Source organism: Haemorhous mexicanus, chromosome 7, assembly GCF_027477595.1.
Source record: "Haemorhous mexicanus isolate bHaeMex1 chromosome 7, bHaeMex1.pri, whole genome shotgun sequence".
NCBI lineage: Eukaryota > Metazoa > Chordata > Aves > Passeriformes > Fringillidae > Haemorhous > Haemorhous mexicanus.
In genome coordinates this window covers 12,352,361-12,371,833 of record NC_082347.1, presented here as the reverse complement: position 1 = coordinate 12,371,833, position 19,473 = coordinate 12,352,361, and the positions used below count along the sequence as shown (strand labels likewise).

The window sequence follows — 19,473 nt, the reverse complement described above, 5'->3', positions numbered from 1 at the left end:
CCTAAACCTTCTTCAAAAGAGAATTCTGCAGCATTTATAATAATGTAGAGTAGGAAAGAGAACTCTGTTCAGTTTGCAGGTTGTATTTTCCTCCTCAGGTCTCCCACACAGAGCTGTACTCAGCTGTAAATAAAACCTCCCCAAGACCTCCTACCTGACCAGACCTTTTATTTATCATTTCTATAAAAAACCAAACCTTTTATAGAAGGATGGAGATGGATTAAACACCAGCTACATTCACGTTGCTGCTGTTAGTAATAGCATGCAGATGTGCCAGGGGAGGTTTGGAATCCCAGAATGGTTCAGGTTGGAAGAGACCTCAAAGCCCATCTCATTCCACCCTGCCATGGGCAGGGACACCTTCCACCATCCCAGGCTGCTCCAAGCCCCATCCAACCTGGTCTTGGGCCCTTCTAAATATGCTCTATTTTTACAGTTTTGGGGCAATAAAATGTAATAAATCATATGAGCACAGGCAAGTGCAAAGGTGCAGCTGCTATGGCTGGGTGGGGGCAGGTTTTCCAAATTCCTGACCTTATTTTGCTGATTATTTGTAAGAATTTGTCAAAGAAATGGCAGGGTCTTGACATCTGGCTGTCTTGATACTCATTAATTTTACAGGTGGCTCTGAAGTGATAGCTCAGCCTCAAATCCTTCCTGGGGAAGCTTCCTTCTTTGGCACAAAGGAAAAGGGTGTAAATTGGCCAATTAAAATCCATCCACCTCCCAGAATTCCATAAACTGGCATTGGCTATGTTTATCCTGGGCTGGATTTGTGCTGTAGCAGCTGAGGCCAAGCCTGTCACCTGCAGCTGGCTCAGCTGAGTGCCCAAGCACAATTTGGCTGCTGAGTCTTGTCCAAGTTTCCCTGCAGATCCCTGGGGATGCAGTGATTCCTTTGGGAGAGGGGTAGAGGTTACCAGGATGTTGGGAATCCTTGATTCCTGTCCTTCCCAGTTTTTCCAATCATCCCACCCACTTTCCCTGCTAACTTTTTTTTTTTTCCTTTTCCTAGGGACAAAAATATTCCTCCCTTCCAACCCAAACCATTCTGTGATCCCGTGTTATTTCCCGTGGAGGCTGAACCACCAGCATTCATGAATGCATGTCACAATCCAGGAGGGAAGAACTTCTCTCTAAATCCCCAAAAGGCAAATCATGTTGGGAAGGAAGCACAGGAATCAAGGTGACATGTCCTGAAGCAGCAGCAGGTGGGGTGATTTCACTGCCTAAAACCTGACAGCTTTGCTGACTGTTCCTTTCACAATCCTGTGTTAATTTGAGGACTCCCAGGTTATTGTGAGCTCCCAGTTTGTGGAGCACTTTGCCCCCTCCTACCCCAAACACATTTGGCACGGGGAGCCCTGAAGGGAATGCCTTTCTCTGGGAATGGTGCTCTGGGTTTGGTGGAAGCTGCACCTCGTGCCTGTGGGCTGCTCCTTCCTCCTGCCCCCTTGGGGACAGATCCCATTTCTCACCAGGATTTCCACCTTTCCTTTCCCAGGAAGATGTGTTTGTCTGCACGTTCCCAGCAGGAGAACCACGGTGGTGGGTGGTTCTGTAAGGGCAGGAAGGGAGCAAATCCCCTCCAGACACACCAGGACAGGGCTATTCCATGAGCTTGGGTTGAAATTTGTCATCCTGGCAGCTTATTGGCCTGGGCAGAATAATGCCCAGTGTGGCACCTGTGTGTGTCTCCATCCCTGGGCACAGTCCTGCCCTCCCTCACCTTTTGGGAGGAAAGGAAGGGGGAGGCAGTGGTGGAGCCAAGAATGAGAGCCCTGAGATCACCACTCCCCTCCCTGTGCTTCTCCTGCCTTTAATAATCCCTCCCACGCCCCCATCCATGTTCAAGGTCCGTGCCTTGATGTCTCCTCAGAATTCCCACCCTCAGCCCCCAGTTATTCATGCATTTCCAGCCTGCAAGGCAAAAATCTGCAGCAGTAAATTAAGCTGCTGGGAGAGACAAAAATTTATTATTCTTGGCTTGGTGATGGGGTAAAGTTTTGAGTTTATCCTTCGTGTTCCTCATTTAAACCGTGGTGATTAATCAGCAGTGAGCAATTTGTTTCCCCCCTCTCTGTAGGACTAGCTCTGTGTAATGCTAAATCCTGCTCAATATTTGATATATTTAAAACCTGCACTTTTCTTTTTCATTAAAAGAGCCTCTCACCCGCATTTCTGAGATAACGACTTGGAATAAAGTAGCTCTTTGTGAATGCTGGGAGAGCGACGCTGTCTAGGTCTGATGTCTGAAATGTAACACATTAAAAAATAATCATCTTTCTACCTGTGCAAAATTCATCAGATTAAATAATGGCCTTAATACAATTTCCCTGGTGACCTTTATTGAGGAAAGAAGAAATTCTTCCCGAGATACTAAAAATAACCATGACAAAGCAGAGCTTCTCTAAACTTTGGTGTTGTCATTCTCTCTAAACTCTCTGAAACAAATCTAAGCCTCTCCTCAGCATTACAGCATTCAGTTCTGCACCATTCTCTAGAAGTATCCTATCTCTGGAACCCCAAAAATATGCCCTGGATTTTTGTAGCATTCCCAGGAACACCTGCCCTGAGAACAGCCCCAGGCCTGCTCTCACATTCCACTTAGTTGGGTACCATGCCCACAGTCTTCTGGGAGCAGAAACCATGATCTGGAGTGGTAAGCACTAAAAAAGGTTAATTTTGGCTTTGTTGCCCTAAAAAGCTGATGTTTCCTCTTCTCTAAGCAGTTCAACAGAGCTTTGAAGGCAAAGAGAAATGTTTTCAACAGTTTTACTTAAGGTTTTGTCCTTTCTCTTAGAAGAGCTGCAGAAGAGCCACTGCAGAGACACTTCCCTTCCCCAAATCCAACACAAACAACTTCCTTGCTGTTTTCCTCTCCAAGCAAAGCTTCCAGCACCTCCTGGAAGCCACATATTGGCTAAACTCTACAGGTCTGTGCAAACACAGCATGTCCACAGGAATCCCACTGCCAAAGGGCAGGGCTGGATGGGATGTTGGGAAGGAATTGTTCCCTGGCAGGGTGGGCAGGCCTGGGAATTTCCCAGATTTCCCAGAGCAGCTGTGGCTACCCCTGGATCCCTGGAAGTGTCCAAGGCCAGGTTGGAACCACCTTTTGCAGAGTTGTTGCTCCTGCTGGTTGACCAGTGAGAGGATGAATACAATTTTATCCTGTAAAGAGCAACCATCCTTGCCAGAAAGAGAAACAACATTCCAGCTGTCCTGGCTGGTGCCACCTCAAAAGCCATTTGTGAATTACCTCATTCTGCTCCTGCTGTTGTTGCTACAGCTTTGATCCAGCTCCAGCTTTAGCCTGGGATCAGCTAGGCTCAGTACAGACAGGAAAATCACTGGAAAACACTCCCTTCTTCTAGAAATAAGGAAAAAAGGAAAAACTCCTCAGTTCTCATCTAATGGGCTTCTGAGAGCCAGCTGCCTCCAAAATTCACCTGATAAATCCCACTGCTCTTTGGGCTTATCAAAGCTTGAGGCTTAACAGTGCTTTGTAATAAATGCACTAAAAGTCTTCCTCAGACTGCAAACAATGGTAACTCAGCAACATGGAACCTTGGAATGGAATTTCTTGGAAGGGATCTAAAGTTCATCTCACACACCCCTGCCATGGGGTGCCAGGCTGCTCCAACCTAGCCTTGGACACTTCCAGGGATCCAGGGGCAGCCACAGCTGCTCTGTGCACCCTGTGCCAGGGCCTGCCCACCCTCCCAGGGAACAATTCCTTCCCAATATCCCACCCATCTCTGCCCTCTGGAATTCCCCTTGTCCTGGCACTCCATCCCTTGTACAGAGTCTCCAGCTCTCCTGTAGCTCCTTCAGGCCCTGCAAGGCCACAATTTGGTCAGCCCAAAGCTTCTCCTCTCCAGGTGAACAATCCCAGCTCTCCCAGCCTTTCCTCCCAGCAGAGCTGCTCTATCCCTCTGCTCATCCTGGTGCCTTCCCTGGGCTCCCCCCAGCAGCTCCAGGTCCCTCCTGTGCTGGGCCCCAGGGCTGGGCCAGCTCTGCAGGTGGGGTCTCACCTGAGCACAGGGCACAGGGGCAGAATCCCCCCTCCCCTGCTGCCCAGGCTGGGGCTCAGCCCAGGGCACGGGGGGGTTCTGGGTGCCAGCTCTCATGCCCAGCTCCCTCTCCAGGGCTGCTCCAGCTGCTCATCCCCAGCCTGGATCCATCCCAGGGGTTGTCCTGATCCCAGTGTAGCACCAGCACCTGACCTGGTTAAATCCCTGAGATTACCATGGGCCACTTCTGGAGCTTGTTCAGGTCCCCCTGCGTGGCCCCATCCTTCAGGAGAGCTTTAAAGTCACCATTTCTGCAGCAGCATTTGAGGGGTGAGCAAGTGTAGGCAGGAAAACAAGGTGAGAACCATTTACCCCCAGCTGGAAATTATTCCTAATTTAAGCTTTCCAGTTACACCTGGCATTTACTGGGGTAAACTGCTGGAAAATGGAGAAGCCACTTCCCAGCCACTGAGAGCATCACACAGAAGGAACCTGGGGATAACCACCACCGTGGCTGTCATGCACTGGAGACTCCTGTAAATATCAAGCAATATTCCCTTGGAATGTGTGACAGTTCCCAGGAAGCATTTCCATGCCCCAAACCAGCCCATTCCCACTGGGTGTTTGCCCAGCATTTGCTTAAAAAATCACTTTTTTTTGGTGTTCCAATCCCTTTTCCATTTTGCTGACTGTTTTCCAGGTTCTGGAAGGATTCAGGCTGTGATGGGAGGATGCTGAGTGAGTGTGCTGGGGCATTTCTGCCAGCAGACAGACACTTGTAACCCACCATGACCACACTGTCCTTTCCCTCGCTCCAGATCCTGGGTGCAGGGACTCCCCACCATGAATACAAACATCTTTCATAATAATATTTGATTTCCCAAAGGATCCCTGACAGATCTATGGGGCTTTTTTATAGTCTTAAGTAGTAAATACTTAAACGAGGGAAAAAATAGAAATAGTTTCATTTTCCACCTTGCTTTCCTTTTCCCCTCCCAGGGGGAATTACACTACCCTACCACAACCCCAGAATTTCTCATTTGGATCTTCATTGGTCTGAAACTGTACCAGGTGATGTGCTAAGCCACAAAATCCTGCTTGGAGGAGTGCAGGAATTAAATCAGTGGCAGGAGGGGTGATTATCACCTTGATCCACCAGCAAGTGCTTCTGCCACTCAGGGGAAGCTGCTCGTGCCTGGCCTCAGCCCGACAAATTTCGGTGCTTAAACAGCTGTAAATTACATCCCAAGGCACAGACCTGGAATTCTACTCCCTGTATCCAAAGCTGGGTTAATGCCTCGCTTCCGAAAGGGAAATAAAAAGGATTTTTTTTTTTTTTTTTACTGGCTCAATCTGTGAGGTTCCTGCTGTTGGTTCTGGCTGCCAGTGCCTGCTCACAGCCTAAAATCCAGAATTATTCATGGCATGGCATCCCCAAAAGGCAAAGTTTGGAATTCTGTAATAATTGACAGGATCATACCCCCAGAAAATTAAAAGGGGAAAAAAAAATCCCCCCCACCCCCCCAAATCTTGTACACCCGAGAAAGATTTCCCCACAGTATTCCCAATTCTAAAAGTTTAGTTAAAATTGAGTTAATTTTAGAAAACACAGCCCCCCATTGCTGAAAAAAAAGTGGGAATTCTGATCTCTGCATTGTGGGAGAAGCTCTGAGCACCTGGACAGCACAAAGGAGCAGGTGGGGATGGGATTTCCCTTGGATAAGCAGAGATATCACTACTGATTGCCAGTGTGCAGCCCCAGGATCCTTCCCAGAGCTACAGATGCTGTAGTTGTTTTAGAAATAAAGAAACAACTTCTGTTTTCCCTCAGAAAATTGGGAGAAAATGTTCATCTAAAAACCACATGACCCTAATGAATATTAGGAACAGAACTTTGCAATAAAAGTGAGGCAGTGAAATAATAACAGTGTCTTGAACAGGATTAAAATATAACATTTTACTCATTATTTCAAAGAATAGATTTTTGTTTTTCTTTCTTCCATCAGTCTTATCTGTATGTCCAGCTTCCAGCTTAACTCCAAACCGCTGTTTTAGTGCCGGTCCCAAGTGCAAATATGCCAAGAGAAAGGAATTAGGGCAAAGAAACATCAGGTGGGTTTGTTTTTCCCACGTGTGAGAGGCTACAGTGCATTTCTCTTGCCTGAAAACAAGCACCATTGCTCAAAATATTTGGTCAGAAACCTCAGCTTGAGAAGGAGGTATTGGACAGAGAAGTCACATGGACACCACATGCAGACAGCTCCCAAAGACAAACATTCCCAGGGATCTGCTGGGGGAGAACCTGGGCAAAGGGAAACCCAACACAGCCACAGCAGCACAAAGTCCTTTTACTGCCAGAGCAGATCCATCCTCACCCAGACCTGGTGGTGAGGCCTCAGCAGCTGAAAGGGAAGAGAATGGTGGTGCCAATCTCCTCCTTGCTAATTACACACATTTATCTGCTGGCTCTTCCAATCTTTTCAGAGGAATCCAGGTTGTTCTCACAATTGGTTTGGTTTTACCCCAAAAAAGTTTGCACAACACAACTGGACACTTTTCTCGTGTGAATGTGGTTCTGCTTTTTTTCTTTTGCTGCTTCATACTGGAGAAATCAGCTTTTCTTTGTCTTTTTTGGGTGTTGGTGACAACAAACAGTGAAAATTCTCAGCTCCCTGCCCAAGCTGTGACAACACATTCAAAACTTAGAGGTAAAACCAGAAATTGTAGCCAGGTGCCTGAATTTATGTTGTGTATTTCACAGGTAATGGATACTAAAAGTTTTGGAAATAACTCTGTGTGTGTGTGTGTGTCCTGAGACCCTTTGCCCTTCCCAGATCTATCTGTGCACGTTCACCTCATAAAATATTCCCTTCTTCTCCTCTTTCCTGTGGGATCCATTTGTCTTTTCAGCACATTGGTGTTATCCAAGTGGAATGGTGATGGCACTGCTTAACCCACCAGCCAGCTGGGCTTGGGAATGGATCCATCCTCTTCCCATTAACTCCTCTTTAGTGCCTCCCATTATCACAGGCTCATGGATCATCCTGCTTTATTCCAGAGGAATACAGCAATAGGATGACAATTACTGATAGAGCACAAAAGCTGGAGCTAAAGACCATGGAAAGAAGCAAACAGAACTGATGTGGGAAGAGATGAAAAGATGAAAAATTGACTGGAGAAGAAAATTGGAATGAGCTAATTTACAAAAGAAAATGAACAAACCACGGCCAGGTAGCTCTGAATAAGATTAATTGCTACACACTGCCTTCCTCTTTGCAATTTTTATCTTATTTTCAGCTTCTCTTGCACTTTTCTAAGTGGCAGTGCTGTAATCTCAGGAACTTTGATTCCATAACTTTGCCAGCTGGGCGTTGTTTGTGTAAATTGCTCTGACTTTGGAACTGGGACTCAAATTCCAGCAGCAGCCGAGGATTTGCTCCATTGACTTGGATGGGTTTATTTTTAATTTATTACTCTGAGGTCAGAAGGCAGAGCTCCGGATATAAATCTCGAACATAAATAGACAATTCCCAAATCTAGACAGTAGAGCCACAAGTACCATACAGAAAAACAAAGCCAGGCAGGTATAGAACTGTCTGGAGGGTTAAACCAATGGGGGCTGTGCATTTATTAGTAGTTTACTGTTTATTAAACAAGAACTCCAGATCCAAAAAGAACTCATTAATTGAATCCAAGTAGTGTTTAGTGAAATGGGAGCCTGTCAAAACTGGGGAGGACAATGGATCGGTCCAAATGTGAGTGCAAATTTTGTCTGGGAATTTTAAAGCGTGCCGTTTGTCATGGACAACGGATGTGCACCATACAAACTCCGTACGTCTGCCCCTGGGTGACAATAAAAAGCGCAGTTTATTATAAACCGAAGTAAAAACCAAAATTAAAAAAAAAAATCAACTAAAATCACAGTTTTGTCATTGGTATGTGGAGGTTGTTCCAAGGGCCCATCCAGAGCTCCTCTTCGTCGGACTGTGTGTGTTCACTGTGCGACTCCAAGGGCTCCTTGACTTCCTCGTGGTCAACAACCGATTCCTGCTCGTCTGTGCTTTTCAGTTTGGCCGCCCCGGCCTTTGTCACTACATTTTCAGCCCCTATAGTAGAGGAAAAGGACACACTGCATGGCCTGGAGTTCATTTTGTCACTGGGGGACGGTCCCTTGGACAACGTGTTCAGCGGGACGCTCTCCTCATGTGTCACCGCCAGCTTGTCCAGTTTCTTGAACTGCTTCCCCAGCCTCACTGGGGACGTGACTTTTAAATTATTGCCCAGGCAGGCGCGGCGGGTGCGCACCACGGAGCCGTTCTGGGCCACGTAGATGTTGCTGCTGCCGTTGGCTTGGAAGGCGGGGTTGCTCAGCCGGTTCCTCTGGCTGGAGTCGGGAGCGCTCTCCTCGCCCGTGGAGCTGGTCTCGTACTCCGGGTCCACCACCAACTTGATCCTCTTCTTTTTGGCCCACTGTTGGACAACAAAAAGAAATGTCAGGGCAACCCAGCAGTTCATTTCCCTGCCCTTTCTGTTTGTTTATGAATAACTCTCATAAGTTTCTATTGATTTTGCACCTTTTCCCTTGGATGTGTGCAGAAATAGGAGGGCCCTGAGGAGGAAGCTGCTGTGTGAGACATACCTTTAAGAAATACCCCAAGGTGTTAATTCTAGGAAGGCCTTGGAATTTTTCTTCCCTTGCATTGTGAATTCCGTGCACTGGCGAGCTCTGCTTTCTGTGCATCACACTTCCAGCAGAGAAAATCCCGGGACATACACCAGGGAAAATCTCAGGCACGGCGCTGGAAAAACTGGCTGCTTACAAAAAGAGCAGCTCCATGTAAGGCTTTGTGACTGTTCCAGACAGGTGGGATCAGTGGAAATGCTCAGGAAGATGGTGGAGAAACCAGGCTTTAGGTTTATATAACCTAAAGATTTCTTCAAAGAATTAATGCAAACAATTTCCATGCTGCTGTGACTCTGTAGTAGCAGTGATTGCTCTGTGTTGAGCACACAACCCCCACTAGTTATTATAATTTATAATTGATCTTTTAAGATTAAATGCCTCCTTGCACCACACTGAAAAGAGCTATTACCCTTCTTGAATGAATAATTCAAACACTAAGGTGCCATCACAGTTAACCCCCACTGCAAAACACACACAGGAACATGAGAAAAGCCAGTTTTTAGAGAAAAAAAATCATGCAAGGTACAAACAGGTGATTACTCTTCAGCTTTTGAGAAGTTACATTTGCTAAAAGTTACTTAGATGCCTATTTTCTTGTACCTGGAAAAGACAGACAATGTTCTTCACATGGATATATTCCAGTGGATCTATTCCTGCTTAGTTTAAGTGGGATTTACATGAAAACATTATGTGCAGCTACAATGTTGTGCTGTGTGCGGACACAGAGGGGCAGGTAGGTGACCATGGATCGAGTTTAAAGAGATGCTAAAATTAAAATAAAATAAAATAAAATAAAACCACTGTACTGTGATAGGCCGGAAAGGCAGAAGGTGGGAAATGTAATCCATTTCCTTTCCTGATCTAGCTCACTTGTTCCTCCTGCCTCAGCATTCCTGGCTTGTGCATCACTGGTGTTTGCAACCTGAATCCTGTGATGCAGAAACAGCCCAATTCCAGCTATCCCAGTTATCTCCTGCAGTTTTGGGAATGTTGTTTTGCTGCAATTCCCCTTGTCCTCCCTGCAAAGAGAGCTGACCTTTACAACTCACATGAAGATTAGCAAATGTATTAATACAATATTAATGTATAGGATGAAAACATGGATGATTTTTAAATCTTTACATCCTGCTAATTATGGATGACTTTAAAATCTTTACATCCTCCTCATTTCCATTCTTCCCTAAATCCAATGTTTCATTGCTCCATGAAAATGAAACTTTCTCTATTTATGACTGAGTATATCTATAGTGTGTGTATGTGTATGTATATTTTTTGTATATATATCCACAGGGCTGGAATTAGTTTGGTTTTCCAAAGCTCTCTCTCAAGGGCAGTGAAATGCTGGATCCATACACTTTGCCCTTTCCTTTTGGCTGTCTCCAGCCTGTCAGCATTGCTTAGGAAAGACCACACAGAAGGCACAGCAAACAAAGCCACTCCTCACTGCAAACCATCACCTACTGTCACTTCTCTTTAAAAAGAGGTGGAATCACCCGTGGCCTCTGCCTCCATAACTCCAGTACCCAGGGGCTCATCTGACTGGGACTGGCTGCTTTCCTGGGACACCTTTTTTTTTGTTTTCATTCCTTTCCTGTTGGTGTCAGAGCTCTGAGTCTCAGGGGACGTGGCAGTTTTCCCAGACGTGGCACTACCCGAGCTTTTTGTCCCTGTGGTACCTTTGGAAGTTGCACTGATTTCACTGTCTAGGCAAGAAGATTCATTCTTACTGGCAGTGTCCTCCCTGTCACTGTCCTCTGGATCAGCCTCTCCTTCACTTTCCTCCTCGCTGTCCTCACCAGGAGCAGCTGACTGTCCTCTCTTGCCCCCTCCAGCAGCAGCAGCAGCTTTTGCATTGGCAGTTTTAGAAACCACCTTGTTTGAGCTATCTGCTGTCTCCTCTGCCTCTTCCTCTTCCTCTGACACCTCTTCTATGGTGTCTTCTATTTCCACACTGGCAGAGGAGGTTTTGCTCTTGTAGCTGGATCCCGAGGTTTTCTTGTAGCTCGTGTCCCTGTCGCTACCCGAGGCAGTGGAGCTCACGGATTTCTGGCTGGAGTGTTTGCCACGGGAGCTGCCTGTCCTGCTTTTCACACTGGACATTTCCGTGCTTCTCCTGCTGCTGGACTCACTGGTCCCTGACCTGCTGTAGGAGCTCCGTGTGGATGAGCTCTTGGACAGGCTGCCATCCTCATCGCTCTCAGAGTCTTCCTCATCATCATCCTCTTCTGACGAGTCCTCCTCCGACTCGCTGCTGGAGCTGGATTCAGAGTCCTCATCGGAATCCCCCACATCCCCAGTTTCCTCATCTGAGTCCACGGTGCTTTCCGTGGCCTCATCCTGATCCAGGGTTATTTTCAAGTAGTCTTTGTCTTCTGACTCAGAGCCGGAGCTGCTGCTCTTCTCAGAGGACTCGTCTGAGGTGCGCCTCCTCCTCCTCTTCCTCCTCTTCTCGTGGTCACTGTCCTCACGCTCGCTCTCTGCCGTGATACTGATTGAAACTCCCGACTTGGCTTCATCCCTTTCAGACCCTTCCTCTCCACGTGCCAAATCCTTGCCAAGGCCCTCCTGGAATTTCTTGGAGACGCTGATGCGCTTCAACACGTGGTTTAGTTTTCTCATGGAGGGCCTGGCATCCGTGGGTTTCTGGAAGTAGCTTCCCCTGATCATCATGGGTTTGTCCCCGTCCGCTTGGCGAGCCGACAACAGCTTGGCATAGCTGGAATCTTTCCTACCTTTCACTTTCTGCAGGATCATTGGGAATATCTTTGCTTTCTTCCACCGGGAATGGGCAGACTCAGCTCTTCCTGGTTTGTGGGCACTGACTGCCACACGACTTATATGCATCACTCCCTTTAGCCTCCTTTTTCCCTGGCTGCTCCTAAATCCTCTTCCAGGACCACGGCTGAGGTCCATCCCAACACCTACAGGTCTCCCTTCCATTTGAGGCCCTGCTGCCTGGCTTATACCTCTGCTGGGAGGGCCTCTGACTGGACTCATGCCCTGAAAATTATGAAAATTAATTGATTACCACTTGAAAGAGAGTAATTGTGAAAACCTGTACCTTAAAATAGGGTAGGAGAAGGTGCAACATTTATTTCCCAGCATCAAAATGAACTTACCTGTTTTAGAACAGTTTTCTTACCAAAGTTATGGGAAATGTTTGGGAATTTTAGAGTTTAGAAAGTTCCAGAATAGGCTAGAAATGCAAAACTACCTTACTCTGTAATGGGGAAAACACTGAAATGTTCGGTCTTCTCATTTAATAATGGATTAAGATCTGGCACTTACGACTTTTTTCTCAAAAAAAAATGTTTACTTTTACTTTCTTCTGATTGCCACTGACATTTAAATTTTTATTTTAGATTTTATTGTGAACTCTATGACAAATGAGTTTCAGTACTGCTTTTTCAGTGCAAAGTCATAATTTGTAAGAAGAATATTAGTAATAGACTTTTAGAGTCCAGGAGTGCTTTTGGTTGGAAGGGACCTCAAAGCCCATCCAGTGCCACCCCCTACCATGGACAGGGACACTTTCCAATATCCCAAGTTCCTCCAAGCCCTGTCCAACCTGGCCTTGGACACTCAGGGATCCAGAGGCAGCCAGAGCTTCTCTGGGCACCCTGTGCCAGGGCCTGCCCACCTTCACAGGGAGGAATATCTTCCCTATATCTAAGCTAAATTTTCCCTTTTTCAATCTTTACCTATTCTTCTTGTCCTGTCATCCCAGATCCTGCTGAAGAGTCCTCCTCCAGCTTCCTTGCAGGCCCCTAAAAATACTGGTTTCTTTATTTGGTAATGATATAAAATGGGATTACCTAAGTGGATTTTTCTTAGAACTAAAACCAGATGTGGATACTAACAGAAACAGCAATTCTTTTTTTGTGCCTGGAAAACAAAAGGAATTTAATGCTGACAAACATTACGGGGCCAACAATGCTTAACATCGATCTATACAAAACCTAATTCCAATCAATTCCAGCGTACAGCTGATGAGGTTTGGTGGCCCTTGCAGCAGTTAAAGGGACAGAATGAGCCCTCCAGAGCTTGTTTCTTACCTCCTCAGCTGCTGGCCCATGGGGACTGTAGTAGTAGCCACCGTCGCTCTCCACCACCACCTCGCCGTACTCGTCATACATTCCCGACGGGGACAGCAGGCGCCGGCGGCTCCCGTACTGCGGCAGCTCGTACCTGCAGGGACACCACAGCTCCTCAGGAGGGGCCCAAGTGTGCTCACACCTCTCACCACACAGCCAGCACTGCACTTGTTCACATCCAGAGCGATGGGAACGGCTTTCCTTGTTTTCCTCCCTCCTTTTCCTCCATAGCGGCAACCAAATCCCAGATATCCTCCTGTTCCAATAGCCACGAGCCCCTCAGGGTAACCTGAATTTTGGGGTCTGCTGCATCAGTCAAGACCCCTCTAAGTACATCAAGCTTCCTTCAATCCACCTGATTTTTTTGGGGCATCTTTCTTAATAGTCAGGGATTGAAAGAGCAGCTTCCCTGGGATCAGTTCTGGAGAACTCCAGCCAGTAATTCCTGAAGAGCTGCAGTCCAATGGGATTTATCAGAACAAGGCAGGATGGGGTTTTCTGAGGGAAATTCAAAAGGCCACCAGCCAGGGTGGGGTTTTCTGAGGGAAATTTAAATGCCACAAGGCAGGATGGGGTTTTTTAGAGGGAAATTTAAAAGGCCAGCAGCTGGCTAAAAACTGGGAGAAGAAAGGATTAATCCCTGAACACAGGAGATGGAAATTAATCTGCCAGGAGCAGAAATACACTCACTAAGGGTATAAACCCAGCATGAGGGACGGGATGTGCACTCTGTAAGTGGAATAATGACATCCCTGAAGAAGCAGGGAGTTATCACACACCCCCTTAACCTCTGAAAAGAGTTTTGTTGTTGGTTCACGCCTTTGTGGACACAAAGATTAAAGTAATCCTTAGGTGAAGGGAAGTCCCACGATTAACTGCTGGAATAATAAACATCACCAGCCTGGAAAAGCAGCATTTTCAGAAATATAGAGGAAAAATGGAACTATACCCGTGCTCATAACTGTAGTAATCCTGGCCATAGTATTCCTGCCCTGGATCAATTCCAGACTCCATACTCAACTCCTGGAAAAGAGAAACACTGATGGAATGCAGACAGTGTGAAAAAGGCCCAAATGTAATTACTGCTTTTATTATTCTTTATTATGTAATTACTTCTTCTGACTGCAGAAATTATCTCCATCCTGTAGCACAAAAATACCAACGTTTGCTCTTATTGCTTATTCTGGAAATCATTTTGGGCCTAAAAGATTTGAAATAGAAAGATTTGCAATTGCACCGCACAGCAAGGTGCTAAAGCTTCCAGCACCAACTGCTCAGCTCAGCTCCAGCTGCAGTAATCCATCAGCAGCTGACTGACACCAGGAAAAAATCAGCAGCTGGAGAGCAATGGAATCATTCTGTTGGGGAATCTGAAACTGTGGGATGAAGCCAGTGGGAGCCACTGAAAGATGCTCATGGGGAAAATCACAGATCCCAGAGTGGTTTGGAAGAGACCTTAAAGCCCATCCAGTCCCACCTTCCACCATCCCAGGTTGCTCCAAGTCCCACCCAACCTGGCCTTGGAAGTACCAAGATGCAGTGAATTTAAGGTATTTAATTAAAATAACATAACTGGCCTCACAATGCCAGAACTTTGCTTTTTATCTAAGAGCCAGGGGGAAAAAAATTACCTGAGACAGACAAGTTCTTATTAGAAAATGATGTAAAAACCATTTCAAAACTTACTGAACAATTAAGAAATGAAAAATGGTTTTACCTCTGGTCTGAGAAGAGAAGGTCTCAGCAACTGCTGTTGCTACAAAAAAAAAAAAGAGAAAGTGGTTAATTAGGGAGCAACAATTAAAGTGCAGGTGATTGGTGTCTAAGATTAGTAATAAATGCTGAAACCATAGGTCCTTTGGAACTTTTTTATGGCAGGCAGCTGGAGACTTCCATCCCCTGTGAGAACACAGAGCTCCTGATGCAGTAAAATCCTTTCACAGTCCACCATTTCTTTTGCCTAAATACAAAATCAACTTCCCAGTTTTTGTAGTGATTGCCTGACATATTTAACTCAAAAACTTCTAGCAGAGGACAAAAGAACTAAATTCTGTATTTAAATTAAGATACACAAACCAGCTGTGCAAAGAGAGGAAAAAAAATCAGTAAATCTCAACCTTTGTGACAGAAATGTATTTTGGAGAACTTTCCAATGATTAAATGAGATTGTGCTGAAGGAAACTCTTCTCACTGTTATTCATTTCTGGAGAAAATGATACTGGAGGAGCAGCAGACCTCACAGAGCTGCAGGGAGGTCCATGGATCCCCATCCCTGCCTGGCAGGTGATTGGGTGTGACACTGGAAAACACATCAGGAGTGGAGGGAATTCCCTGGGAAGCTCCTTCGGGCAGCTCCTTAAGCAGCAATCTCTGAGCCTGGAGGTCACACTCCTGCCACAATGGATCTGAGCCCCCAGGGGATCCACGGCTCATAAACTTGAAGCACTTTCAATTTCTCTAAAGCACTCAGTACCTGGGAGTTCCCCACACACACCCGGAGTTCCCAATCTGGTTTGGGTTGGGAGGGAAATTAAAACTCAGCTAATCCCATCCCCTGCCACGGGCAGGGACACCTTCCATTATCCCAGGGTGATCCAAGCCTGGCCTTGGACACTTCCAGGGATCCAGGAACAGCCACAGCTTCTCTGGGCACCCTGTGCCAGGGCCTGCCCACCCTGCCAGGGAACAATTCCTTCCCAATATCCCACCTAAATTTTCCCTGTGTCAATCTGAACCCATTCCCCTTGTCCTGTCACTGCAGTTCCTGTTGCAGGGTCCCTCTCCAGCTCCCCTGTATCTCTTCAGGCCCTGGAAGGAGCTGTGAGGTCTCCACACACCCTTTTCTTCTCCAGGCTGAGCAGCCCCAGCTCTCCCAGCCTGGCTCCACAGGGAAGATGCTCCAGAGCCCTCAGCAACTCCATGGCCTCCTCTGGACCTACTACAACAGTTCCATGTCCCTCCTCTGCAGAACAGTGCATGGAATTCCAGGTGGGGTCTCAGAAGAGCAGAGTAGTAGGGGAGACTCCCCCACACCCTGGCTGCCCACACTCTTGGGCTGCATGGGAAAAGCACACTGGTATAATCAATAACTGGGCTCTGGCCTTACCTCTTGCTGTGCATATCCTCTCCTAGAAGTCAGAAAAAGACAAGAAATAAATTAGTATAATGCTGTGAGCCTGCACAAAGATGCCCATTACCATTCTTGCTGGAGAGGGGTGAAAGAGAATGTAATTAGAAATATAATTAGCATGGAAAGAAATACATATCTCTAATACCAAATATGTTTTTCTTTGGGTTTGCTCTGGACACAGGGATTGTTGCATGGGAAGGGCTGGAGATGCTTTGGGATCTTTTCCTGCTTTAGACTGTGAATGGATGAGGGGAAATCCCCAATCCCCCAGAGCCAGAGCATCCAGAGAGACTCAGCACAGGGAAAGGGGGACTGGGAGAGGCCCTGCCCCATCCCCTCCCTGCTGTGCCACCATCCACAGAGGGACCCTGTTCCCTCACACGTCTGCTCAAGCTGTGAAACAACTTCTCCTACTCCAGGACTTTCTGTATCCATCAGGAATTACCCTGGAGCTTGTATTACTAATTTCTTGTACCGACATTATCATTCCAATTACACCTTTCCTAACATTTACCCAGTGGTTGGGGGGAGGTAGATCCCCTTCTTTTTTGCTATCTGCTGTTATTTTGCCACAGACTTCATGCTTCTGATCTTATGGGGAATTTATTGTTGGTTTAATTAATTTTCTTGGAGCCATTCGTGGGCATGAGCAATGCATTTATGTCTGTCAAGTTCTCTATTTTCACTTTTTGTGCCTGAAAATTAAAATGGTTTCGGCAAAAGTAGAGAATAAAAATTTAGGCCTTGGAATTTTTCTTAAGGATAAGTCTGGATTATTTTTATTATGGTCTTTAAGAAGGAAAGGGTAAATGCTCCAAATTATGTTAGGCTTAACCTAGGACACAGCCAGCAGTCATGGGGAAGTCTTTAATTACACTAAATAAATAATAAAGACCAGAGAAATCCTTTTAATTCTTTAATATCCCCATCTCTAAATCTTCCTATTAATATTCAGCACATGGAATTGATTATCAGCATTGAATTAATGCTGTCGCCTATATAATATAAACCTCATGGCCAGCTGAAATGAAGATTTATCATCCAAAGATGATCTGTGACTCTTCAAAGCCCACTTGAGGGGTGCTGGATTTAGTTTCCATATCGCCTAAAACAATCTTCAGATAAAGGAGGTCTGAGGAGAAGGAGGTCTATTACTCTTAATTGCTCTATATTGCAGATTAAAGGCATAATATGAGTAATTCTAATTAAATTTGGAATTCGACTTTCATAAAAATAGCACCACGCTGAGTTTTGCTGATACTTCTTGAATAGTTTTGTGTGGCCCTGATTAGAAGGAACAAAAAGTCCCCAAAAGACATAAAATACCCGTTCATTCACTACAGCACAAGGATCTATTCTGGCACAAAGACAAAGGCCAGGACAACATCATTTGTATCCAGGAAGGAATGAAAGCTGTCCACAGAGGGAGGGATTGCTTCTGGGAAATGCTCTCAGCCAGACTTCACTGCAGTCTTGGAATCTTCTGTGTGGAAAGGGAAGTGAGGCCATGGAGCCTGTGAGGATGTGGGGTAACAGGACAGCCAGAATATGGAGTTGGTACTTAAGGGGAGAGAAAAAGCCAGAATGAACTCATGTGGACAAGATGTGCCAACTTTTCCCTGCTAAAAGAGGTTAGAGGAACTGGGATTTGCCTAAAGCAGCTTTTCCTGGCACCCCAGCAGGCATTTGCTCTTCCATAACTTAAATCTCTTTTCATGCAAAAGCATCACAAATCCCTAATACTACAGATACTCCTCAGAGGGAACAACTACTTATCAGTTTGCCCTGGCTCCTAAAATGAAGATTTTCCTGCAGTTCAGAGCTGGAACTGAGGACAAATTGGGAAGGAGGATGAGTAATGATAACACTGTGGTTCAATTCCAGCTCTCCACTGATGCCATCTCTTCTGCTCAGGACTTGGCCCCATCAAGGTGATGATGAAAGGGTCAGAGATACAGCCAAGGTCACAGAGCACCCCAACTGACCAAATCAGACAACCTGGGAGGGCTAAATTATATATAAAAATAAATTATTACAGATGTTCAACTTGCTACCCACTCCTACACTGGATCTAATCCTTTGTAGCTCTGCAGAACTGCAGCACCATGGAACTGTGGAATGGTTTGGGTTGGAAAGGTCCTTTATGCTTATCCTCTTCCACCTCCACCCACTTTCCACTGTCCCAGGCTGCTCCAAGCCCCATCCAGCCTGGCCTTGGACACTTCCAGGGATCCAGGGGCAGCCCCAGCTTCTCTGGGCACTCTGTGCCAGGGCCTCTCCACCCTTCTGGTTTAAAACAATTTCCCCTGCACCACCCAGACATCTCAATGGGACAGAATTTCCCTGGCACAGCTTCTTTCCCAGTCTAACTGAGTAATTTTTTTAAACAAAGGCTATGAAAAAACAAAAGGCAGCAGGAGAACAAAGATTGCATTATATCCACACAAAATGAATCCAGTTTTGTAAAGTTTTTAACTTCATAAAGATTTCCAGAATGAGAAAGTAAATGTTCCCCATCAGAGAAGAGCTGATTGCCATGACCCCCTCCCAGACTGTTCTGAAATGATGAAATCAAATATTTAAAGTGGAGCTTCTGTGTGATGTCTGCTCTTTCTATTTAAGGAACATCCCAATTAATTGTAGCCAAACTGAACCATTGGAGTTTATGCTGTGAATGACTGAACAGCTCCACTTTTGCTATGTGACCTTACACACCCCAAAATCAGGTCCTGTTGTGTCATATCTCACTGGGGATGTAAAGATCTGCACAACAGCCACTGTTTACAAGCTCTAACATGGGATTTGGGTACTTAAATTTACATTTCTGTCTTTGGGGTTGATCCAGTCTGAACATGAATAGCCCAATAATTTTTCATGCCCATCTCTGCCCTCTTCCCACTATCCCCTCACCAGAAGCATGGCCAGGACACAGAGAGGAGTATTTAAGTCATATTCCCACTCTGGCTCTTCAACCCTAAAAATTTTCTACCTAATAGTTGCTGGGCTTTGGGGATATGATTAAAACATTGCAGTTGTGCCACCTTTGGAGACCTGAGCATCAAAAATGTGCACATCTCATAAATGACACAGATTCTGTTAAAGCAAAAATAGGACAATAGGATAATCCCTGCCCTCACACATTTAGCTACTCCTACATCTACCTTGATCCTACAACCTATCCCAACAAGGGTTTTAAGTAAAGGAAAAATCTGAACTTGTGGGATGGAGTTCATGGAATTTGGCATTGGGACAAAGAGAAACTACCTTGAGCGGCTTTTGACTGAAGCATCCACGCCATGTCCTCACTGCTGACTTAAAACAAACCCACACCCCAAAAAAACCCCAAAGAAACAAACAGGAGAAAAGAGAAAAAGCCAAGGACCATGGAAATGTTGAGTCTGATAAAGAATTAATTACCTTTTTGCTCAGAATTACAATGTTGATATTGAACTGGAGTTTTAGTCATGCTTCATTAGGTAGTATCTGCCTTTCCCAAGATGGTTTTTCAAAGTTGTCATATTAAACTTTTTAGATTTTGGCAAAGGACTG

General features: G+C 45.8%; 1 protein-coding gene across 3 annotated transcripts in view; it reads right to left on the bottom strand.

Moving 5' to 3' along the window:
- Window positions 1-5,958: 5,958 nt before the first annotated feature.
- PCDH15 (protocadherin related 15) overlaps window positions 5,959-19,473 on the bottom strand; it is a 637,262-nt gene continuing 623,747 nt past the window's right edge. For 2 of the 3 annotated variants that reach the window (XM_059851092.1, XM_059851091.1), the window contains 5 exons: window positions 15,901-15,922; window positions 14,512-14,550; window positions 13,744-13,817; window positions 12,756-12,888; window positions 5,959-8,486 (listed from right to left, as the gene is read on the bottom strand). In XM_059851092.1, the coding sequence (XP_059707075.1) occupies window positions 7,935-8,486; window positions 12,756-12,888; window positions 13,744-13,817; window positions 14,512-14,550; window positions 15,901-15,922 (820 nt within the window). In that variant the 3' untranslated portion in view covers window positions 5,959-7,934. Of the gene's footprint in view, window positions 8,487-10,266; window positions 11,701-12,755; window positions 12,889-13,743; window positions 13,818-14,511; window positions 14,551-15,900; window positions 15,923-19,473 lie in introns of all 3 variants that reach the window. The other variant, XM_059851093.1, reaches the window with a different exon arrangement.